At 40.6% G+C, this 23,246-nt stretch overlaps 1 protein-coding gene across 1 annotated transcript in view; it reads right to left on the bottom strand.

Annotated features, from left to right (window-relative positions):
• Positions 1–23,246, bottom strand: part of MAP9 (microtubule associated protein 9) — a gene marked incomplete at its 5' end in the record, with an annotated part of 75,193 nt that overhangs the window by 14,128 nt on the left and 37,819 nt on the right. Inside the window, 6 exons of the mRNA XM_083368024.1 lie at positions 3,689–3,853; positions 10,852–10,941; positions 12,545–12,710; positions 14,822–14,981; positions 20,637–20,748; positions 21,020–21,252. Coding sequence (XP_083224150.1) covers positions 3,689–3,853; positions 10,852–10,941; positions 12,545–12,710; positions 14,822–14,981; positions 20,637–20,748; positions 21,020–21,252 — 926 coding nt within the window. The remainder of the gene's footprint in view (positions 1–3,688; positions 3,854–10,851; positions 10,942–12,544; positions 12,711–14,821; positions 14,982–20,636; positions 20,749–21,019; positions 21,253–23,246) is intronic.

Genomic DNA, 23,246 nt, shown 5'->3' with positions numbered 1-23,246 from the left:
GAGGGAAAAATGCAAAATAAGGGTAGATTCAACCGAGTTCCTTGGTTTCCGCATAGGTGCTGCAGGCATTCATCTGGCTGAATTCAAGCTTGAAGCAATTCAGCAGACTCCCAGTCCTAAGTCAAAGGGGGAGCTTCAGGCATTCTTAGTGCTACTCAACTTTTATCAAGCCTTTTTTCCACACAAGGCCGCAGTGGCAGAGCTCTTACACAGGCTCTTGGACAAAAAAGCACAGTGGCAGTGGATGAGCATCCACGAGAAAAGTTTCTTGGCAGTCAAATCACTGCTGTCATCACACTCAGTACTGACACATTTTAAGGAGCAGCTGCCTAGCAGCATTGCGTGTGCTGCATTCCCGTACGGAATAGGGGCCGTGTCGAGCCATTTAATGGCTGACAGGAAACAAGCTCCCATAGCTTATTATTCAAAGACTCTGTCTTCAGCAGAACGCAACTATGCCCAAATAGATAAGGCACTGGCCATAGTGGCCGGTATCAAAAAATTTCATGACTACTTAGAGGATATATAATGCTTTAATTGAATTGGATTCGGAAACGGAACTGGTTAAAGACTGCATGATAAAATGGGCACAAAATATTCAGGAACCAATTTCGTTGGACACCTGGGAGATAATTTGGGTCAGAAATGTTAAATTTACCCAGGCTCAAAATCTAAGAGAAAATTTTTATAAAATGTTTTATAGATGGCATCTGGATCCCAAGAAGCTATCCAACATGTATCCTAATTTACAGTCTAAATGTTGCAGGTGTGGTAGTTTAGAAGCTACCTATTTTCACATGTGGTGGACTTGTAGAAATATAAAAGCTTTTTGGATTAAAATTTGGTGGAACATTCAAAAGATTTTTAAGAGAAAGATAAAGTTTTCCCCGCAATTGTTTTTATTGGGCATTGTTGTAGATTGTGATGTTAAAGAAACTAACTTGATGTTGAACATGATAACGGCAGCACGGTTACTGGTGGGACAATATTGGAAGAAGGATAGTTTGCCCACTGTAGAAGAATGGGTGTTTAAAGTTTCGAATCTTGCAGAAATGTCTAAGATTTCTGCTTATCTGAAGGATCACTCACAGGAAAGATATATTTCAGTTTGGAGGAGATGGATAAATTATATTCAAAACAAATATTTATTTATTTATTTATTTATTTATTTGTTTTTATAGACCGCCCTTCTCCCGAGGGACTCGGGGCGGTGTACAGAGGAAGGAAGAGATACAGATTGAACAATAAAAACAATAGTAAAACAAACTGGGACCCCCAATTAAAGCTATCATGCCAGGCCGGATTGCTGGAACAGGAAGGTTTTTAAATCGCGCCGGAAGGTGCGGAGGTCGGGGACTAAAAAGTACCATTTAGCTTATGAGTAGATTTTAGTGGGATATTGTTATTGGCACGTTGTTGGTAGTTATGTTAAAAGAGAGTTAAAGCGCATTGTGAATTTGGTTAATTGTATATTATGCATAATTTTTATTTAGAATATGATTATTGTAACTATAATCCTGTATTTAGCTCTGGGAAGTGGGGGGGGGGAAGTGGGTGGGTTTGGGGTGGGAGGGATTTGGGGATATATTGTAAAATTTTGTTTTTGTAAAACTCTTTAATAAAAAATAAAAAAAAAATCATGACTACTTGTTTGGCCGCCCATTCACGGTCTTCATGGACCACAAGCCACTTCTGGGCCTGTTCACTACGGACAAATAAACACCTCAGATCCTTTCCCCATGGATGCTGAGGAGGTCCATCTTCCTTCCAGCCTATAGTTACAGGCTAATTCACAAACCGGGCAGGGAAATAGGCCACGCGGATGGCCTCAGCAGGCTGTCCCTGCCACACTTAGAGCCAGACCCCGCTCTGGTTACATGCATCCTGGCTATCAAGGATTGGCCAGAGTCTCCTCTTCATGCTGGGGATGTGGCTGCCGAGACAGCCTGTGACAAGACGCTAAGTCGCATTTTGGTGTACACAGGATGGCCTGACATCAGTCTGGGGCCAAACTTCCAGAGTTTTTATAGGAGGAAACATGAGCTGTCAGCTCACAAAGGCTGCATTCTTTGGGGGAGTCAGGTCATAGTCCCGAGCTCCTTGTGGCCCAGGGTTTTAGAGTCTCTGCACAAGGGACATCCAGGAATAGTCCAGATGAAGGCACTCACGAGAAGCTACCTGTGGTGGCCGGGGTTGGATGAAGATATTGAGGCCCAAGTATACAGTTGCCACATTTGCCATGCCTCAAGCCCCTGTCCACCAATGGGAAACCACGCAAGCACCGTGGTCAGGAATCCACACTGATTTTGCAGGACCATTTCAGGGACAGTTGTTCCTCACTGTGGTAGACAGCCACTCTAAGTGGTTAGAAGTTGCACCCATCCCAACTATGACTACTGTCAGGACCATCCAGAAACTGTGCAGGATCTTTGCCATGCACAAGTTACCCAATGTGCTAGTCTCAGACAATGGGGCTCAATTTACCACTGAGGAATTCCAGTCCTTTCTGAAGGCTAACTTGATTAGGCATGCTACTTTGGCCCCCTTTCACCCAGCCTCAAATGGCCAAGCGGAGCACAAGGTCCGGACGACCAAAGAATCCTTAGAGAATCATAACCGGCAACTGGCAGCACAAGCTGGCAGACTTTTTACTCTACCAACGGACAACTCCCTGCACTTCCACAGGCAGAAGCCCAGCAGAACTTAGATGGGGATGGCACTTAATCACTAAGCTAGATTGGTTGCATCCAGATCGAGTTGCCTCGGACTCAGCACAGCCAAAACCACCGCGAAGTTTGCAAGTTGGTGACCAGGTTTGGGCCCGGAATTACGGTCAAGGGGCACTGTGGGTGGTAGCTGTGGTTGATAAGGTGTCAGGGCCACTCTCTTACAAAGTGGTCCTGGAAGACAGTCGAGTGCTCCGCCGGCACATTGACCAACTGCGCCGAAGGCTAGCAAACCAGATCCAGTGGCGGCATGACAACGGCCTGGTGGCGGAGTCTACATGCACCAACAAGACTCCCAGCCGAGGAGATGGGGGGTTAGCGGTTGGCAAATTATCCCCGCACGCAGAGACTGTACCCACTGAGTGGAACCGGCAGATGGCTCTGATTTCCAGCCCTGAAACTTTTCCACCAATGGACTTTGGCTTGGGTCTACCAGAAAAGACTAGGCAAAGAGACTCAGGGTGACCTGAAGCAAATGGGTCTTAGAACCCTGGTCTATCCAGCCTGGCAGGCAAGCTGGTAGACTGGGAACCTCCAGCGGTTCCGAGATGTTTGGAATGGTCGCGAAGGCCACCAAAATATTTGTAGGACTATGTTCAATACTTGAGATTGTGAACCATCTAGGGGAAGGGTGTTATGTATTGATGTAAATTACTTGCAAACCGTTGAGATATAGTTAACTGCTGTGTCTGTTTAAACTCCAGACTGCTTGTCTCCAGAGTTGTTACTTGTGTTTTGAGTGGGAAAGACTGCTTTAATTCCATTGGCTGCCGCATAGTGGTGGTCCGTATAAATAGAAGTTAAGCAGCAGTTTGGGCTGCTTCTGTGTTAACCTAATAAATGTGTTGCTGTTTTCACTATTCATCTCGTCATTGCCTCACCGATCCCGAAACATAACATAATTCAATTAGTATTTTTTTACAGTTTTTCACCAAATTTAACATTTGCAAGATACAAACTACTACCTTTTGTGCCTCTTCTTTTTTTTTCTCATTTAGTTCAGCTTCTTTCTTTTTCTTTGCTGCTTCCAATTTTTTTTTCTCAGCCATTTTTCTTTCTTCTTTTTCTTTCATGGCCTTCCAAGCTTCAAAGGATGCAAGTGCTTCTTCTCTTTTAGCAGCTTCTTTCTATATGGAAAGTAAAGTGGCATTGTAAATGTTGCATAAAAATGTTATTATACTTGTATAAAGTAATAATCTTGCAGGCATGTTAAATTGCTGGTTTCATAAGATTATTTTTTACTTCCAAACACATAAATTCAACATCCTCTACATTCAACACAGTAAAGCATAGGTTCCCAACTTGTGGGCCCACTACTGGGCCATGGGCTGTTGGCCACGGGCTGCCTGAGTGGCTGGCCAGTGCACGCACACATCCCACTCATGCTAGCATCACAGCATCACAGCGTCACACGGGCACTAGCAATACTGTGAGCATTGTACAGGTGCTAGCTAGCTAGTATCACGAGTGCACCCCCAACTTGTGCTAGCATCATGGCAGCGTGTGGATGCTATTGTCGCTGCAGGTGCACACTCCCCTCACTCGTGCTAGCATTGCAGTGGTGCACAGGAGCTAGTGTCATCCGAGCATCGTGCAGGTGCTCATGGCCCCATTTGTGTTGTGCATGCAATCATGACCCTGTTCATGCGCTTGCAGCCTTCGCATGCACATGCATGTAAAGGGGACTCCACCTCCACCCCTGCACCAGGCTGCCAGTGAAGAAAGGTTGGGGACCCCTGCAGTAGAGCACAGATGGTGCTAATTTTGACCTATTTATCTGAAATGGTACATATTAGTACAAAAATATCTAATAAGATAGACAATTGTGTCACTTCTGGTTTTGATGCTGCGGTGATGCAGACACAGGAAGATGGGGCTCTGTCTTTTGCATTTGGTTTTGCCCTCCTGGGGGACCCTAGAAAGGGTCAAAAGTCGCCCTGTAGAGGCAGGAGGGGACTGTCTTTGATCATGGGAGCAGGGGTGGCAGTCCTCCTGTTTAATCCAAGAAAGCCCTCCAAACTGGTGGGAGAAAGACTGGCTGCATTTGTGTAGTCAGTCTGAAGCTGCTGACAATGGAATGCAACAAGCACTATCAAGCAATTTTACAGCAACCTGGATTAAACTGGGTGAGACCTGATCCTTTCTTTACAATTTTATGTCCCCTTCCTGAATATCTGCCCAAAGCACTCCCCCCGATGAAAGAGGGAAAGAGAATTTCCACCCCATTCCCTCAGAAAAGAAAAGTGGCATATTAATTACTTGGGGAAAATGGCAAAACCCATAAGATCTATTTGAAATTAATATATACATACAGCTTGAAAATTTGGGGACTAAAGTGTTTTTAAGACCTTTTTTTAAAAGAAAAAGACTTGAAGACTTTACAATATACTGTAAGTTCTGGATCTGAATAAATTTGTATAAAAGCAAGGGGTCGTTGGTGCTCTCTGAGCTTTGTTGTTTTCTTACACACATTTCATTACCCAAACTAGGTAACATCAGATGAAATCTTATTTCAACCCTGAACTACAAATATTGTCCTTAATTAGAAAAGCTACAGATATGTGGAAAATATTTTATTAAATTCTTTCTTTTTTCCCATCACCTTTAGTAAACCTACTTTTAAAAATACATAATGACTTTTCTGTTATGAACATACTTGTTCCTAGCCAGCATTGCTTATACTCAAGGATGCTTGGGAAATCATCCATGCTTCAGCCCAATACATTAGGAGCGCAGGAGGTTAGGGAAGGCTGTTGTAGAACTTCTCTAGAGCAATAAACTGAATGGATGGAGATCCAGATTTTGATTCAGGAAATAAGACTTCAACTATTTCTTTAAAATGAATACATTGGATAGATGCAACACTATGAGGCAAAATATGTTTTAGGACTAATGGAGGTACAAATTATCACCTGTCTGCAACTCCTTAACCAAATACAACTTTTGCCAGGATTGTGCCATAGTCACTAAAGGTGTCAATGTAATTCTGCTTAACGAAAAGCAGACAGGTGCTATATGAGCATTCTTGCGTGTGCTGAATCACTTTTTTGCTTCTGAGTCCAAACTATTGCACAATTGTCTATTTAATTCTATTTATAATAATTATTTCACAGGATGTCTACAAAACCACCATCTTCTCTCTGTTATTCTAATGCACTTCACAAATTAAAAGTACTTGATTATGAGAACAAAAGAATGTAGAAATCTCAAATTGTGGATTAAAGATCATGTGTAAAAATATTGATGGCAATTTATGTATTAGCTAAAGCATATGAGCATTATAAACACTTAATTATCATATTGAATCCAATGGGCACATATTTGTATGTTACAATTTCTATTAAAGTCCAGCTAACTTTGTTAAAATACTTTTTTTAAAAAAAATTGCCAGCCTCCCTGTTGACCATGTTTTAAAATCTCTTTCTCATTACTGAGAGACAGCAATTGTGCCATCCCATATTGTATAAGTATATTGCAGTGTTAATCCATCTAGTTTAAATCCTGAGCTAGATAAAAGATTGGTAATTAGCTCCTATACCTGATGGTAGTATGCGTTGTTTGGCTTTGTCCAGTGGTATGGTTATTTTAAGAATGCATTCTGCAGTACTTTTTCAATCTTACCAGCATGATTATTCCTTGAAAGCATATACTCTAAGCCAGACATGTCAAACACAAGGCCCGCGGGCCACAAACGGCCCGCCACATGATTGAATCCGGCCCACACAACTCTCCCAGAAATTACAAAGGTCCGGCCCCCACCACCTTGGCGCCGGCCCGGCTGAGCACTTGCTCAGTAGGAGGCAAGTGCACGTGGGCTGGTGGAACCCAGCACCATTTGCATCTCATTACTCTCCTGCGGCTCCAAAAAAAAAGTGGAGGAGGAGGAGGTAGGAGGTAAGAGGGAGTGAGGTGGGACGCGGGGGGGGAGGACGAGCAACACCCAGCCGATGAGGGGGAGAGATGCCCAGGCAGGAAGGCAGACTTGAGGTAGCCGGAGAAAGAGCCACAGATGGCTCCTCTGCCGGGCTTCTTTCGCACACGGGCTCCTTTGCCGGGCGCTGCTGAGAGTGAGCAGAGGTGCCTGACCCGGATCCTGCAAGGCCTGGCTGAGATGCGCCCCCAGCAGCGGAGCCGCTCCGGTTTCTCTGCCGGGCTTCTTTCACACACGAGCTCCTCTGCCGGGCTTCTTTTGCGTGCGAGCTACTTTGCCGGGGGCTGCTGAGGGTGAACAGAGGCGCCCGGCCCGGATCCTGCAAGGCCCGGCCGAAACGCTCCCCCAGCAGCACCAAGCAAAGTAGCTCGCATGCAAAACAAGCCCGGCAGAGGAGCCCGTGTGTGAAAGAAGCCTGGCAGAGGAGCCGGAGCGGCTCCGCTGCTGGGGGCGCGTCTCGGCCGGGGCCTTCCAGGATCCGAGCTGGGCGCCTCTGCTCGCCACTCTGGCTCCTCTGCCGGGCTTGTTTCGCATGCGAGCTACTTTGCCGGGGGCTGCTGAGGGTGAACAGAGGCGCCCGGTCCGGATCCTAAAAGGCCCGGCCGAAACGCGCCCCCAGCAGCACCAAGCAAAGTAGCTCGCACGAGAAACAAGCCCAGCAGAGGAGCCCGTGTGTGAAAGAAGCCCGGCAGAGGAGCCAGAGCGGCTCCACTGCTGGGGGCGCGTCTTGGCTGGGCCTTGCAGGATCTGGGCCAGGCACCTCTGCTCGCCCTCAGCAGCTCCCGGCAAAGTAGCTCACACGCGAAACAAGCCCGGCAGAGGAGCCAGAGCAGCAAGCAGAGGTGTCCGGCCCGGATCCTGCAAGGCCCGGCCAAGACGCACCCCCAGCAGCGGAGCTGCTCCGGCTCCTCTGCCTGGCTTTTTTTGCATGTGAGCTACTTTGCTGGGCGCTGCTGAGGGTGAGCAGAGGTGGCCGGCCCAGATCCTGGAAGGCCCCGGCCAAGACGCGCCCCCAGCAGCGTCAGGCAAAGTAGCTCGCACACGAAACAGGCCCAGCAGAGGAGCCTGTGCATGAAAGAAGCCCGGCAGAGGAGCTGGAGCGGCTCCGCTGCTGGGGGCGCATCTCGGCCAGGCCTTGCAGGATCCAGGCCGGGCGCCTCTGCTTGCCGCTCCGGCTCCTCTGCCGGGCTTCTTTCACGTGTGAGCTACTTTGCCAGCCGCTGCTGAGGGCGAGCAGAGGCACCCAGCCCGGATACTGCAAGGCCCCGGCCGAGATGTGCCCCCAGCAGCGTAGCCACTCCGGCTCCTCTGCCAGGCTTCTTTCACATGCAATTCTGGGCCAGGTGCTTCTGAGGGCAAGCAGAGGTGCCTGGCCCGGATCCTGCAAGGCCCCGGCTGAGACGTGCCCCCAGCAGCGTCAGGCAAAGTAGCTCGCATGCAAAACAAGCCCGGTAGAGGAGCTGGAGCAGCTCCGCTGCTGGGGACGCGTCTCGGCTGGGCCTTGCAGGATCCAGGCCGGGCGTCTTTGCTCGCCGCTCCGGCTCCTCTGCCGGGCTTGTTTCGCGTGCAAGCTACTTTGCCGGCCGCTGCTGAGAGAAGATCTCTGGAGAGGAGCATAAGGTGGCAGGGAAGCTGCATGAGGGAAGGCTGCTCCAACAAGCCAGCATCCTTTCCACGCATGAATGGAAATTTATTTTATTTAGTTACATTTATATACCGCCCTTTCCCTGAGGACTCAGGGCGGTTTACAGGGAATTAAAAAATCCGACATACAAAAGTTAAAAACCAAGTTAAAAAATATTAAATTGACCCTGTACTCAATTAAAAAACCCCAATTAAATGGGGATTCCCTTTCAAGAAGGGCCAGCCTCCCTCATGCAGGACTGGGAAGTGCTGCTCCCTGCCTCCTCTTGCTCTCCAGAGATCTGTCAAGGCAGAAGAAGGAACACACACACACACACACACACACACACTCTCTCTCCAAGCTTGGAGACTAGGAGGCTATCTACATCTGAGCTAACAAACTACCAATCATGCCTGGGCTTGGGAAGAAGGCCCTTTCCATCCTCTGCACATGCTTGGCTGCAGATGTTTGGGGAGGTGAAGAGCTTGTGGGGCAATGAGATGTCCCCACATCAAATTAGCTGGTGCAACTTGTTCTCTCCTGACCCAGGCATTTCGAGTAAGCTGCGCTGAGTGAGCAGCATTGAGCTGGCCACGCCCACCCGGTCAGGCCCACTTGGTCACGCCCACCTGGCCACGCCCACCCGGCCCCCTGAGGGCAACCATAACGCTGATGTGGCCCTCAGTGAAATTGAGTTTGACACCCCTGCTCTAAGCTATCCATGAAGCAGCATTTTATTCTTTGACAGTAAGTAGTTAGAGGACATTGAATATTGCGTTCTATACTGCTGCCTTTTACTATGTGATTAGGAAAAAAACATAGGGCAGATTATTAAAGCTGAATATCAAAATCTCTGAGTAGCATATCCCTTCTCTTATACTGATCATCAAATGGCCATTTTTATCTTTTGGGTTTTTTTAAAGGTAGAGGAGGAGGAGCGGGTTGGGGGAGAAAGAGGAGGAGAAGGAGAAGATCTATATGGCTTCCCATTTCATCTAAGCAAATGTAGGCAGTTACAACAGATAAAAAACACAATCCAATAAAAAAGTTAAAAAACAATATACAAACATATAAAAACATCAATAATTTTAAAACAAAAAATCATGATCAACATCCTGTTGACACTAATGTTTGTTATTCTGGGTTTAATAGTATAACTTGCAGTATATTTGTTTGCTTCTTTATTTAGCATAGTTAAATTTAACAATGAACTTTTACTATTACAGTTATGCTGAATACTTGGCCAGTCTATAAGGTCAACATCATTTGCATGAAGTTAGAAGGAGACAGGACGTAACTGGAGCACTCATGGAATGCCTTAATAAAACTTATGGTTTTCACATGTAGAATCAAATATGTACTTTGCTTATCAAGTTTTTCTGGTATTATACCTAGTAAAAAAAATTCAGGTTTATGGTCTATGTGTTTCTCTAACATTTTTTGTAACCAAGTGTCGATTATTGTCCAATATCTCCTTGCTTTAACACGTCACTACATATGATAATAAGTACCTAATTTGTGTTTACATTTCCAACATTTATCTGACATATTTTTAAACACTTTTGCTAATCTTGTTGGTGGCAAGTGCCATCTATAGAACATTTTATATAAGTTTTCTTTATATGAAGCTGACATTGTCAATTTATAGTTTCTTTCCCACAAACTTTGCCACTTCTCTAAGTCTATATTATATCCAAAATTCTTTGCCCATGCTATCATTGTCTCTTTTACTTCTTCATCTTTCATTTTGAGATTTAATAAAAAATTGTACATTTTTAAAATTAACTTTTCATCAGAAGTTAATAATGTCTGATCAAACATAGCCTGACTTGCACTTGTAAATGTGACCACCATGTTAAATCAATGCCCTGATTTTTATCTCTTGCCTGGATTTTAAGTTCCCTTCAGAATTTAGAAAATCTTTATATTTTATCGACACTGACTAGATTTGGATGTACAAATGCTTCCATTGTTAAAAGCCATCCTGGAATTTTCAGATAAATTTTACATTTTATTTTTTCCCAAGTTAACAATGTAGTTGTTTTGGAAGTATTTATATATTTTATTTTTTCCATACCATAAAAAGCATGCCAACCAAGTTGCAGGTCATGTCCCTCCAGATACAGCATTCTTTTATTTCTAAGAGTTATCCATTCTTTTATCCATGTTAACACTGATGCTTGATAATATAAAACCCAATCTGGCAAACCAAAGCCTCTATTTCCCTTGGCTTTTTGTAACATGTTCAGTTTAATTATAGTTTTCTTTCCTTGCCAGATAAATTTTTGAATTAGAGAGTTTAAATGTTCAAAGAATTTTTTTCTCCAGTTTTATAGATATCGTTTGAAACAAAAATAATATTTTTGTAATATATTCATTTTCACCGTAGCAATCTTCCTAACATTGACAGCTGAAGATTCTTCCATTTTTCCAAATCAAGCTTTATTTAACAATTTAATGTAATATTTTCTTTTATTGTTGAACATCTTGCTGTCAAATATATTCCAAAGTATTTGACCTTTTTGACTATTTGCAATTCTAAAACTTATGGTTAAGGTTTTAAAACCAACCTTTTCATTTTTCTCTTGCAAGTTCTCAGCTTTGTTTCTTTTTATTCTTTGTAATTCCAAGAGGAAGATTCTCTTCTTTTCCAACCAGTCCTATAAAAAGAAATAGATAACAACATATGAATTATAATAAATCAATGAAAAGTCTTGTGTCACCTTGTGACAATTATGGCATATGATTTTGTTAAAACCTCACATTGATTTCAGTAAATCATTTGGGTTGCATATAAGCTCAAGCTTATTACAAACAATAAATCTGATTAAATGCTATTTAAAACTTTAAAACTGGCTTTTTAAAGATTCACTTATTCTTATAACCCATTTGGAAGATTGTCCTTCGAAAACATTCTTAGAAGCCAAAATTGCTTTTTCTGCACATGAAGTGGCAGCAGCAGATATATCTAGAGAATAGTCTCCCTGGAGGATCAAAGTAGATGATTCATTTGTCTAATGGGAGCTGAGATTAGGCTAGGTGAATCTATATCCTCCTCAAGGGGAATAACTGTAATGTGGAATGTTCACTAGGTTCAGTGTGTGTAGGATTTTCTTCGGTCTAACCCAGGGGTCAGCAACACTCAAAGAGCCACTTGGACCCGTTTCCCAGAGAAAAAAACCACAGGGAGCTGCAAAACTCGCATGCGTGTGTGTGTGTGAGTGAGAGGAGGTAACCCTGATTGAAGAATTTAATTAAAAAGAAATAGAGGCTGCTGTGCATGAGTTCTCTCTCTCTCTCTCTCTCTCTCTCTCTCTCTCCCTCTCCCTCTCTCCGATCTTCTGCTCACCTGGCAAGCTGGCTTCACGCTGTTCTCGGACAAGCTGACACACATTCTTATTGGGCTGGCTCTCCTGCCCTTGAGAGCTGCTGCTTCCTGCTTCCTGTGGAGACGCAGCAAAGGCAGGAGCCCACCCAATAAGCTTGTCAGTTTCTCAGAGAACAGCGTGAGGCCGCTCTCTTTTTTACACACACACACACACACACACACAAACACAGAGAGAGAGAGAGAGAGAGAGAAAGAGAAGTGAAGTGAAGGTGCCTCTCTCTCTCTCTCTCTGCAAATGGTAGAGGAGGACTGGGAGCCACAGAAGAAGGCTGAAAGAGAGCCGTGGGGTGCTGACCCGTGGTCTAGCCTAACAAAGCTCCTGCATTGTATTTGGGATTTTATGTGGTTTAATAGGATTGAAAAAAAAAATCCAATGACTTAACATTAAATGAAGAAATTTAAAACAATTTGCCACTTTGTTAAAAAAATGAAATATAGGGAAGGCCCAATACCAGGATATGATTTCTTTCTTTCTTCTTTCTTTCTTTCTTTCTTTCTTTCTTTCTTTCTTTCTTTCTTTCTTTCTTTCTTTCTTTCTTTCTTTCTTTCTTTCTTTCTTTCTTTTTTTCTTTCTTTTTTTCTTTCTTTCTTTCTTTCTTTCTTTCTTTCTTTCTTTCTTTCTTTCTTTCTTTCTTTCCTTCTTTCTTTCCTTTCCTTTCTCTTTCTTTCCTTTCCTTTCCTTTCCTTTCCTTTCCTTTCCTTTCCTTTCCTTTCCTTTCCTTTCCTTTCCTTTCCTTTCCTTTCCTTTTCTTTAATACAGTAACCAATCTGGGAGTCATCTCATAGATATGAGAAATCCAAAAGCTGGCACTCTAAATCTAGAAACTGCTAATGTGACAGATTTTATCATAATATTAAATATGCTAAACACATACCTGATAAACAGCTGCTCGTAAACTATCTGCTTTATCTAGGTCAGCACTGTATTTTTGTAGATGCTTGTTGTCCAAGAACTTTAATGTCCCTAAATATTGAGCAGATGTACTTCTTGGGACAGGAGAGTATTTCCCTGTTTTCTTCAAATATGTGGTGCTCAAAGACCTGTAAAATAAAAGTATCATACTTAATTATTAATCAGTTAAATAAACAGAGTGGTATTCTAAGGAAACATATGTATTCTTAGGTTTATTACATTAAAAATACAAGTGCAATACTGAAAGAAACAATATTATTACTTCGAGCCTAATATATTCTATATCACAGGTGTCAAACTCGCCATGTCATATGACATGTCATAATGTATTGCGACTTTTTTTTGCATTGCCGGAGCTGGGGTGGGCATGGCATCTGTATGATGCAACCAGCCCATGGACCGGCAGTTTGACAACCCTGTAGTCTATATACAACCCAGTAGGCAAGTTTCTTGCCCTGTGATTGAAGCTGCTAGAAGTTGCAAAAGCCCTGCCACCCAGTTAATTATTGAAAAGAAGAGCTGAGAAGATTATGACAGAAACTTGCTTCTATGGAAGAAGAAATATAGAATTCAACATTTCCACATTATTTGAAGAAATATTATATTTCTGTGAACTAGAAACTGTCATTAGAACATTATTCTATGCAAGTGAAAACAACTATCTTTTTTAATCTAATTGTTTTTATCTGGGATTATATTATTATATAATTAATGTAATTATATAATTAATTATATTAATTAATTAATTATTCCAATAATTTATTCCTGAGTTCTAATAAATATTCATGTAGTTTATTTAATAGCAAATATGATTAATGACAAGCAAGTAAAGAATAAAAAAGACTAAAATATAATAAGAGTAGAAATATAGAGGAAGGAAGGAAGGAAGGAAGGAAGGAAGGAAGGAAGGAAGGAAGGAAGGAAGGATGGAAGGAAATTAGAGGGTAAAGAAAACTGGTAAGAACAGCCTCATGGCAAAACTAGCATTTTCCTCCTGTGTATGTGTCATGTGATTTTTAAAACTCTTTCCTTTTACTCTGCCTGGGTTTTCCTTTTCATCAAACAGTTTGACCTGTTTCTAAAATAAAAAACATTAAATAGGTTTTGGTCAACAAAAACAATGATTTTGGGAAATATAGTAATATCAATCATGAATTAAAACATATTTCAGAATATTGCTTTGGAAAATGAGTACTGCCTCTTGAGTCATCTGACTCACAAATCTGATTACATGTATTAAATTATATTTTCTGTAAATTATATATCAGAATATACATTTTGAACATTTTAATATTATGTCACATCATACAACAGATGTGAAATTATTATTAACTATGTAGAATATAAATAATGAAGTTTTTAACTCAAAAAGATACAATTATTCATATTTCTAAATAGTTCTTTGGGGAAAATTAAATTTCCTACCTGATTTTAGCTTTTTCTGGAGCTGCTTCTACTTCTTCACACTCTTCCTAATATAACAACAAAATAATAATAATAAAATAAAAAAAATAAAAATTGGTTGTACAACCCAAATGGCCCATTTAGTACCTATTCTGTGATGTGGGTGTATGAAATTAAAGGCCTGAAAAAAGATAGAAAAGTCGTGATATACAATTGCCTTTACAGCATAAACCCCAAGTTTAACAAGATCCAAGGAGCCTTGCTTGATGTCATTTTCTTTCCCTTTTTCAAATAGCCCTAGAAACTTGAGTTACATTCCAGAGTAGCTACAGTACAAAGAGGGATTATAGGCACTATGTTGTAAAAGAGAGGAAATCACCATTTTCTCAGAAAAGGAGTAATGTGTTCATCAAATACAGTTATATTTTTAAATACAACCTATATGTGTTATGCTATAATTCAACACTTAACTCTGAATTTTTTTCCAAAGTACTTATTTTGCATGAGAAAGAAAAGATCATTCCATTAGAAACAAATATTGACCTTTTCACTTAACATTAGAACATACAGTATATCCAACTTTAAGCTTGTAAAACTTAATGTATATACCATAAGAACACTTTAACATTATGATTGTACAGCAATCATGTCAAGTTTTATCAGCAGTCATGTCAATTTGATTCCTGACACAAATGTATGATACAGAACCATAAATATTACCTTTACAACAACCTTTGAACTATCCATTACAGATTTTGAAGTAGTTAAAGTTACTTTCTGTTCTGATTGACCATCTTTTGGTGTCTCAATAGAATCATCTTCACTGGGTTTTAACATCTGCACTTTTTGTTCTAGAAAGTTTTCCGTTGATTTATATTGCTTCTTAGTATTCTCATAAACTGTGGTCATCATTAATTCTATCACCGAAGGAGATTTTCTGTCATTCTCCAGCAATCTGAGATCATGGCAATTGTCAATTTCTTTATGTTCATTATCTATTTTTAAAAGGGAAAGTTAAAAATATATTAATTTTATTAATTTTAAAGAAAATTAACAAAGATGATAACAAAAGAATTCAGACAAATGTATATGAAGCTGTATACATTTATCTCAGTATTGTCTATGCAACAAATATAAATCACACTAATTCCTTAGTACATATATATCCATGAACACTAGGAAATGGGAAAACATATTTGCTTGAGTGAAGAGACAAAGTTAATGGGATTAAGGGAGGCAGATACCTGTATACTTCCTCTATTTAAACAATATAAAGATAACTTCCTTTGTGTGTACAGTGCAAAAGATGCTTTCCTTTGGATGTATACTACATATAAACAGCCTATATGTGTGAGGTATAGTCTGGAGCTCTATGAGGATCCCTTCTCTGTCAGATGCTGAATGGTGTATGTTAAGTTCTCGGTTCAGTGAGACATTGACGAGGCAGAACGGTGAAAACAGTAACACATTTATTCAGTAATAACAGAAGCAGCCCTAAATGCTGCTTAGCTTCTATTTATCCAGTCTGCTGCTAGTCGGCAGCCAATGAGATTAAACAGTAACTTCCTGCCTTAAAATGCAAAGTAACAACTCTGGAGACAAGCTGGGGCTACACTGCCCCCGAACTATAGCCGCCTAACCATGAAAGCTCTCCTATGGGTGACAATGGTCTGGGCTTCTGCCGTGGCATCATCCACAGGCAGTTGCTGGTAGGCTTGTGCCAAGTCAAATTTGGCGAATACGCGACCTCCCTGTGGTGAAGCCAAAATATGGCTTACTACAGGCACCGGATATGCATGTTGTTGAAGTGCTCTGTTAATAATGCACTTATAATCTGCGCATATGCGCACCTCACAGTTGGCCTTAAGTGGTATGACTATGGTGGTCTCCCACACCCCACTATCTACTGGCTGCAACACCTCTTGTTGCACCAGCTTGTCTAGCTCTGTATCAATTTTGAGTTTGAGGGCAAAAGGCACTCTATGAGGCTTGATCCATATTGGGGTTATGGTAGGATCAAGGTGGAGGGCAATTGGAGGTCCCTTGCATTTTCCTAAGTCCAGGCTGAACACATCAGCAAACTCCTGGCAAACTGCTGACAGGTCTGTTGCTTGTGTTTTGTGAATGCCAGTTACTTGGATGCTCAAAGCATCAAACCAGTCTAGACTGATGAGGCTTGTGCAGTGGCCCTCAACAACCACGACATCCAATGGACCCTCAAACCCCTTGAACTGCACATTGAGCATAGCTTCTCCTTTAACTGCTATGTGGGAGTTTTGGAAATCCGTCAGGAATAGGTTAGACAGCCTGAGTTTGACTCATTTGCCACTGCGACTGCAGATGTGATTAAAAGTTCCTTGGGAAACTAAGGATAGGGCTGACCCAGTCTCCAGTTCCATGTTACATGGAACTCCCTGAAGCTTGACCTTAAGCCTAAGCTTCTCTTTAAGGGGGCGATGGGCACCAGTTCTGAACACGCTCCTTCGGCTGGAGCAATAGATGATTCTGTGTTGCCTGGGGCGCCCGGTACTTTTCCTGAATACTTCTTGCAGTATGTCCCACTGGCGACCTCTGCAGATGGCAGCAATGTGGCCTTGCTTGCCACATGCCCAGCACAATGCAGCGTGGAACCTGCACTCCGAGTGTCTATGTTGGCCGCCACAGCCCGCACATTGAGTGAATGGAACTGCCATGGTAAGTTTTCCTTCATCCTCACAATGCCTTGTGTTGCTGTCCTGGCCCTAGGACAGATCCTCAGGGCATGGTAGTCTCCAGCATGGCTTGCTGGCAGACAGAGGGGGGGGGAGATGTAGTTCCTGCCATGGTCAGGTGCTGGTCTCACCCTGTTGTGATTCAGTGTCAGCCTGTGCTCCCAGCATCTGAGGAATCTGAGGAGGAGGAGGAGGAGGGGTTTGGAGAGCCTTCAGTGTTGGAGGGAGACTCTGATGCACTGCAGGACTCTCAGCCTGGCCCCCCCCAATTGTGTTCCTCATGAGGCTCAGCTGTGTGAAGAGGAGGTGTTGGACTCAGAGGAGTCACAGCTGACTCTGTTCAGAGATGCTAGAAGCAGAAGGCAATCCAGCAGAGCAGAGCAGAGAAAATCTATGAGGCAACTCAGTGAAAGGAGGAGAAGGCATTGAGAAGCCACGCCTTGGGACAGATAATAAAAGGGGAAATTGTGGGCAGTGGTGGTTGCTGAAGGCAACTATTTGGAGACATTCAAAGAGAATCCTGGTCCTTTTTCTTGCTAATCTGTTTAACTCTTGTTTGACTCTTGTTGGATGTTTTGAATCATGTATTTTTGGTTGAAGAAAATATTCTGCTGCTTTTTTGTTTGAAAGACTTTATTATTTTGAACTGTAAATAAATTTGGGTTGGGTTTTTCCCAGCCTATTGATTGTTAAAAGGAAAAAGAGATTGTCCCTGACACACAAACAGGGCCAGTCATAGGCTGGAACAGAACACACCCCCTAGTGACTTCTGTCTTCTTAAGCAACACATCCCACCGTCATCACCACTGTTAAATTCTTGATTTGGTGAGACATTGACGAGCAGAACAGTGAAAACAGTAACACGTTTATTCAGTAATAACAGAAGTAGCCCCAAACGCTGCTCAGCTTCTATTTATCCGGTCTGCTGCTGGTTGGCAGCCAATGAGATTAAACATTAAAATGCAAAGTAACAACTCTGGAGACAAGCTGTCTGGAGTTTAAGCATAATGGCTGTTAACCGTTGCACACAATTTACAAGCAACTTATCTCAATACATAACAGTGTGCATATGGAATAATTACACACAAACCATGCTGAAAAGGTTAGCAGCTGATATCAAGGACTATTTGCCTTAAGAAAATATCTTAATAGTTATCATTTTGCCACTAATAAACATGTAAAGCAACTCCATTGGGGGGAGGTAAATACAAAACAACAGTGTCATTGCACACAACCAATGGATTTGTTCCCTGACAGAAAGGAGGGCCATAACTTTATTTTTTATTTATCTATTAAACTTGCATGCTGCCCATCTCACCAGAGGTGTCTCGAGGCACCTTTCAGACATTCAATTAAAATACATTATTAAACATTAAAGCAATAAATAAGGACCACAAATTTAAAATCCAATTAAAAAAAACAACTAACCAAGATGAAGAGGGTTGCTATCTACTCCATCAGCCACTTCCAAAGTGGCACACCCCAACTGAATCCAGACTAATTAGCACAGCCAAGTCTTCAAGGCCTTTTGGAAGGCCTAAGGGTGAGTACAGATCTCATTGTGTGGGGCATGATATTCCACAGGGAAGGAGCCACAGCAGAAAAGATTCTTCTTTTCGACCCCGGCGTCCCCAGCCTGCCTTTTCTACAAGCATGGCTGGACCAGGCTAATCCCATCAAGGTGAGGTGGTTTCTCAGAAAGCCTGGATCCATGACATGAAGAGCTTTAAAGCTGATAACCAACACCTTGAATTGGACCCAGAAGCAATCTGACAATCAGTACTGCTCACAGAACAGCAAAGGATCAGAAAAAGGAAAGAAGGCGAGGTTGTCAGAATACAAGCTAACTTGAGAGCTAATCCACATGGAGCCCCATTTCCATCTGTCCTGTTTGCCATCATTCACTCCCTAGAGACTAAAATGGACAATGTGAAATTTGAGTGGGCCACGAACAAGGAGTATATATCGGAGGTGGTGACCCTTTGAGAGCTGTATGCAACGAAATTTCATTTTGATGTATGCTGATTGGTGTACATTCAAAGTGACAATAAAGTTATCATCATCATCATGTAACTGTCCATGCAGCGGATGTTTCTTGCTACTCTTTAAAAATAGCCCTACCTTACCTTCTGTTAAGAATATTATATATCTATGTTTGATAATATAATCATGATCTCTATGTTGGGGAGATCAAGGTCAAATGCAGAAAAAGAGAAAAGGCAACTACTATTTCTCTAGTAAATCTGAAAATCTTACTCTTAAATACCTTTTTGCATACTCAAGTATATTATAAATCAACTAAAGTAATATAATAGAGCAAGCATTTAATAACTGCAACCCTGAATTTTTTATCACCTAGGTCAGGGGTAGGCAAACTTGGCTCTTTTATGACTCGTGGACTTCAGCTCCCAGAATTCCTGAGCCAGCATGGCTGGCTTAGGAATTTTAGGAGTTGAAGTCCACAAATCATAAAAGAGCCAAGGTTGCCTATCCCTGACCTAGGTAATCTGAGACAAGTGTATTTATAATTTTAGTGTTTGTTGATTTTACTTCATTAAATCTAGATACTTAAAATGTATTTAAACCCAACAAGAGAAATATTAATCCCATGGAAGAGAGAATATAATGTAATGCAGATGAAAATTTTTCAAGAGACTTTATTTTCCATCATGTTATAGCACTGGATGTGAATGCCATGGGTGGGAGGGAGGGAGGGAGGGAGGGAGGGAGGGAGGGAGGGAGGAAAGAAGGAAGGAAAGGGAGGGAGGGAGGGAGGAAGGAAGAAAGAAGGGTTAGGGAAGAGGACTTCCACAATGGATTGTGCTGGATTGGCAATATGCTGCTTTAAAGCTGGATTGGAAGTGATCTTAAATATTAACCTATTTGAAAATCATTTACAATTTTATTGAAAAATGTTTTCTCTAGTTCTGGGGTGTCAAACTGCCGGCCCTCGGGCCAGACGTGTCATGGTGAAATCACACTCACCCAATTGTTGGCAATGGAAAAAAAGTTGCAATACATCGTGACACGTCACGTGATATTGTGAGTTTGACACCCCTGCCCTAGTTCTTAAATTTATCAAAATATGAATATATATTGGCATATAATTGTGAAAGAATTACAAAATAATTGGAACACTTAGGAATACAGTCAGCAGAATTTTGCACATTCAACCATCCCAATTCTCGTAGCAAAATTCCTCACTTTGCCCTAAAATCACAGAACTAAACAGTTAGATATATTTATATTCTTTCAATCAGCAAGTGAATAATCACTTCTTGTATATCAACCAATACTTGTGTTTCATTAATACAAACAACAAATTCATGATTTATATTTAAACTATGAAAACTGGCTTAATAATATACATCAGCAGTAATACAGGCTTTTTATAATAGAAATTTAATTTAGAAGATATAAATCAATATCTATCTATCTATCATCTATCTATCTATCTATCTATCTATCTATCTATCTATCTATCTATCTATCAAATATCTATCTATCTATCTACATACACACACACACACACACACACGATTTGTTTATATTATGAAACTTAGATTAAAAACAAGCAAACATACACCCAAAGTACAGGAACCTAATTCTCTACTCTCCTTTTGAAAAATTTAGGCCAGAAATTACTTCAAGGAAAATTGCACTAGATTCCTAATAGTGATTTAGATGTGAGTGGTATTGGAAGATGATAGTCGATAGATAGTTCATTGGAGCATCTCATGAAGATAAGTGAGATGCTGGCTTTTAAATCTGTTTTATTGTTTTTATTGTGTTTGTGGTTTTATTGTAGTTGCAAATCACCCAGAATTACTGTATGCTGTATGATGGGCAGCCACACCAATCTTTTAAATAAACAAATCACTATAACATCCTATCAATTATAAATAACATTTTAAAGTATTATAGCTTCATGTACTTTACCTTTAGAGGAGGTTTCATTTCGAGATACTGCCAAATTAGAATCTCCGGTTTTCTCATTTACTGATGAAAAATGGATAGGGATCAAGGATGAGGAGTTTGCAATCAAGGGGCCCTAGAATAAAGAGTCTTGTGTTATCTTAAAATATATATGCAAATACAACACACATAGATACATTTATATATGCACATTAAATAGGCAAAAGAAAAAGAAAAATGAAATGCACAGAACAGAACTAATAATTACATATAGTATATTTATCATTAAGTCAGTTAGTTAGCTTAAAATCTGAATCAAGTCATCTTAAAATCTGGATCAGATGAGATTCTTATAGTAAATTTTCATTGGATATTTTGTACCATATATGTTATAATACTCTGCTAACCTCAGCACCAGGACTTTCAGAAAGTGCTCTTTTTTCAGATTTCATCACTTGATCATTTAATCTTGTTTCAGAAGATGGTGCAGATAACGAAAACAGTCGATGATGATTAGGTATTCTTCCCTCTGCCTTGGTTCCTTCATAGTCTTCCACATGGTTACTTTTCCTCAAAATACTTCTAGGTTGAGGAGATTGCTTTGAAAAATCATATAATGCAGGAATGCTTATATTTTCAGCTGAGAAAAATATAAAGAATATAATTATTACCTACTTCTAAAAATGTTCATTTAGGCTGAATTTAAACTCCGTAAATGCTGTCTTCAGTCAGCTATAGTCAGAATTTCAAACATCTGTTAATATTTGTCCAAAGGTTTGTTAAATTCTGGGACTTTCTGATAGATATGAGCTTGTATTTATTTCTACAGTAAAATTCATTTCTTTGTATCAGCAGGCAGGCCTCTTTTGAAATTTATTTCTGCAATAGCATGCTAATCTGCCATTCAGATAAACCATCTGTTCCCGTTGTTTCTGATATATTGGGTGAAATTTTAGCAACATGTAAAAAATAAAAAAAACAGTTCTACAATTGTACATGACATGGTTGCCTTGTGAGCTTGCTCCCTTCTTCACTAATAATTTAATAATTCCCTAAATCTGCCCCCCTGAAAAAAAATTAGGTACTAGAACTATAATCTGATATCTTCTCAGGCTAATGGTGATATTACATTATGGCACGACCATTGAATTTAAGGTTAATATCCTTGGTGATTAACTCACAGGTGTCAAACTTGATTGCATCATGTGATGTATTGTGATGTATCATGCATGGCCTGTATGTGACACATCTGCCCATGGGCCAGCACTTTAACACCTCTGATCTAAGTGAATTCATTTTTGCTAGCAAAGGTGTTAAAGTCAGGCTGAATTCTTATTTGGTTATTATTCACCATTTTTGTTAAAATGCTGTTGCTAAACTAGAATTTCCCTTGCCTACCACTTCATCTCTATTCTTTATGTTGATAATGAAGATATACTGTCTGTAACCCAACTGGGCCTTAAAGCTTTATTATTCTGCTGCTCTAGCAAACACTTCAAAATAAGCTAATCTAAAAAAAAGAATAGCAATACAAGGACTCTAGACATTTTTTAAAGGCCCCAATTAAATGAATGATCAACAGCAATCTTATTGAGTCAATAAAATCCTTTAATTTTCTTGGTTGTCTATTTTCAATTATCTATCTCCTGGGCTATTAAAACAAGATAATTTCTAGTAAAAGCCCAAAATGCTTCTCTTACAATTGCCACATTTGTAGGTTAATTTGGTAATAATTATTTTCAACAACTATTAAACTATTTAAAGTCAATGTTTTCCCAGTAGTTTGCTCTGTAGTGTTCATGAAGTATTTAGATACTCTATGAAATTCAGCTAGTTATAGTTTAGTATAGTTATAGTTTAAAATATAGTTCCCTAGTTTAGAAGTAACCTAATCAAAATATGTGTTAGCACTGCCTGCTTTGGGGTTTGATAAAAATCTGGTTAACACAAAAAAACCTCAAAAGTACTGTAAAGTCATACATAGTATAAATCAGAAAATACTAATATTTGAGTATGAAATGTAACCAAAACTTTTTTTACTGTGTATAATCTTAGAAAAATATCAAGAAATATCATAATTTAATGAGAGATATATTTACAGCAGCAAGAATAAATTTTGCTCAGCACTGGAAGAAAGACACAGTTCCAATATTATGTCATTGGGAACCTAAACTGGGGGAATACACAGCAAAGGCAAAACCAACACTAAAACCAACACTAAAACCCACACTATATCTATCTATCTATATCTATATCTGTATCTGTATCTATATCTATATCCAGAGCTTTCTTTCTCATAGAACGCTCAGAACGGCATTCCGGCACCTTTTTTGAAGAAGAAGAAGAAAACAAAGCTCCCTCTATTGGCTTTCGAAAGCCTATTGCAGGAGTAGGCAATCATGGCTCTTTTATGACTCGTGGACTTCAACTCTCAGAAATCCTGAGCCAGCCACGCTGAGGGGAAAGAAAGAGGTTTCCAAGCTGAGCCATGCTGGCTCAGGAATTCTGGGAGTTAAAGTCCTTGAGTCATAAAAGAGTCAAGGTTGCTTACCCCTGCACTAGAGGAGGACATTAAAATTATTTACAAGGTTACTTCTTTAGGAACTAAACTTTTAGAATCTAAAACAGCTAATT

This window comes from Vipera ursinii (assembly GCF_947247035.1).
Source record: "Vipera ursinii genome assembly, chromosome: 7".
Taxonomy (NCBI): Eukaryota; Metazoa; Chordata; class Lepidosauria; order Squamata; family Viperidae; genus Vipera; species Vipera ursinii.
The sequence above is the reverse complement of the archived record's forward strand: the minus strand, read 5'-3'. Positions and strand labels throughout refer to the sequence as shown.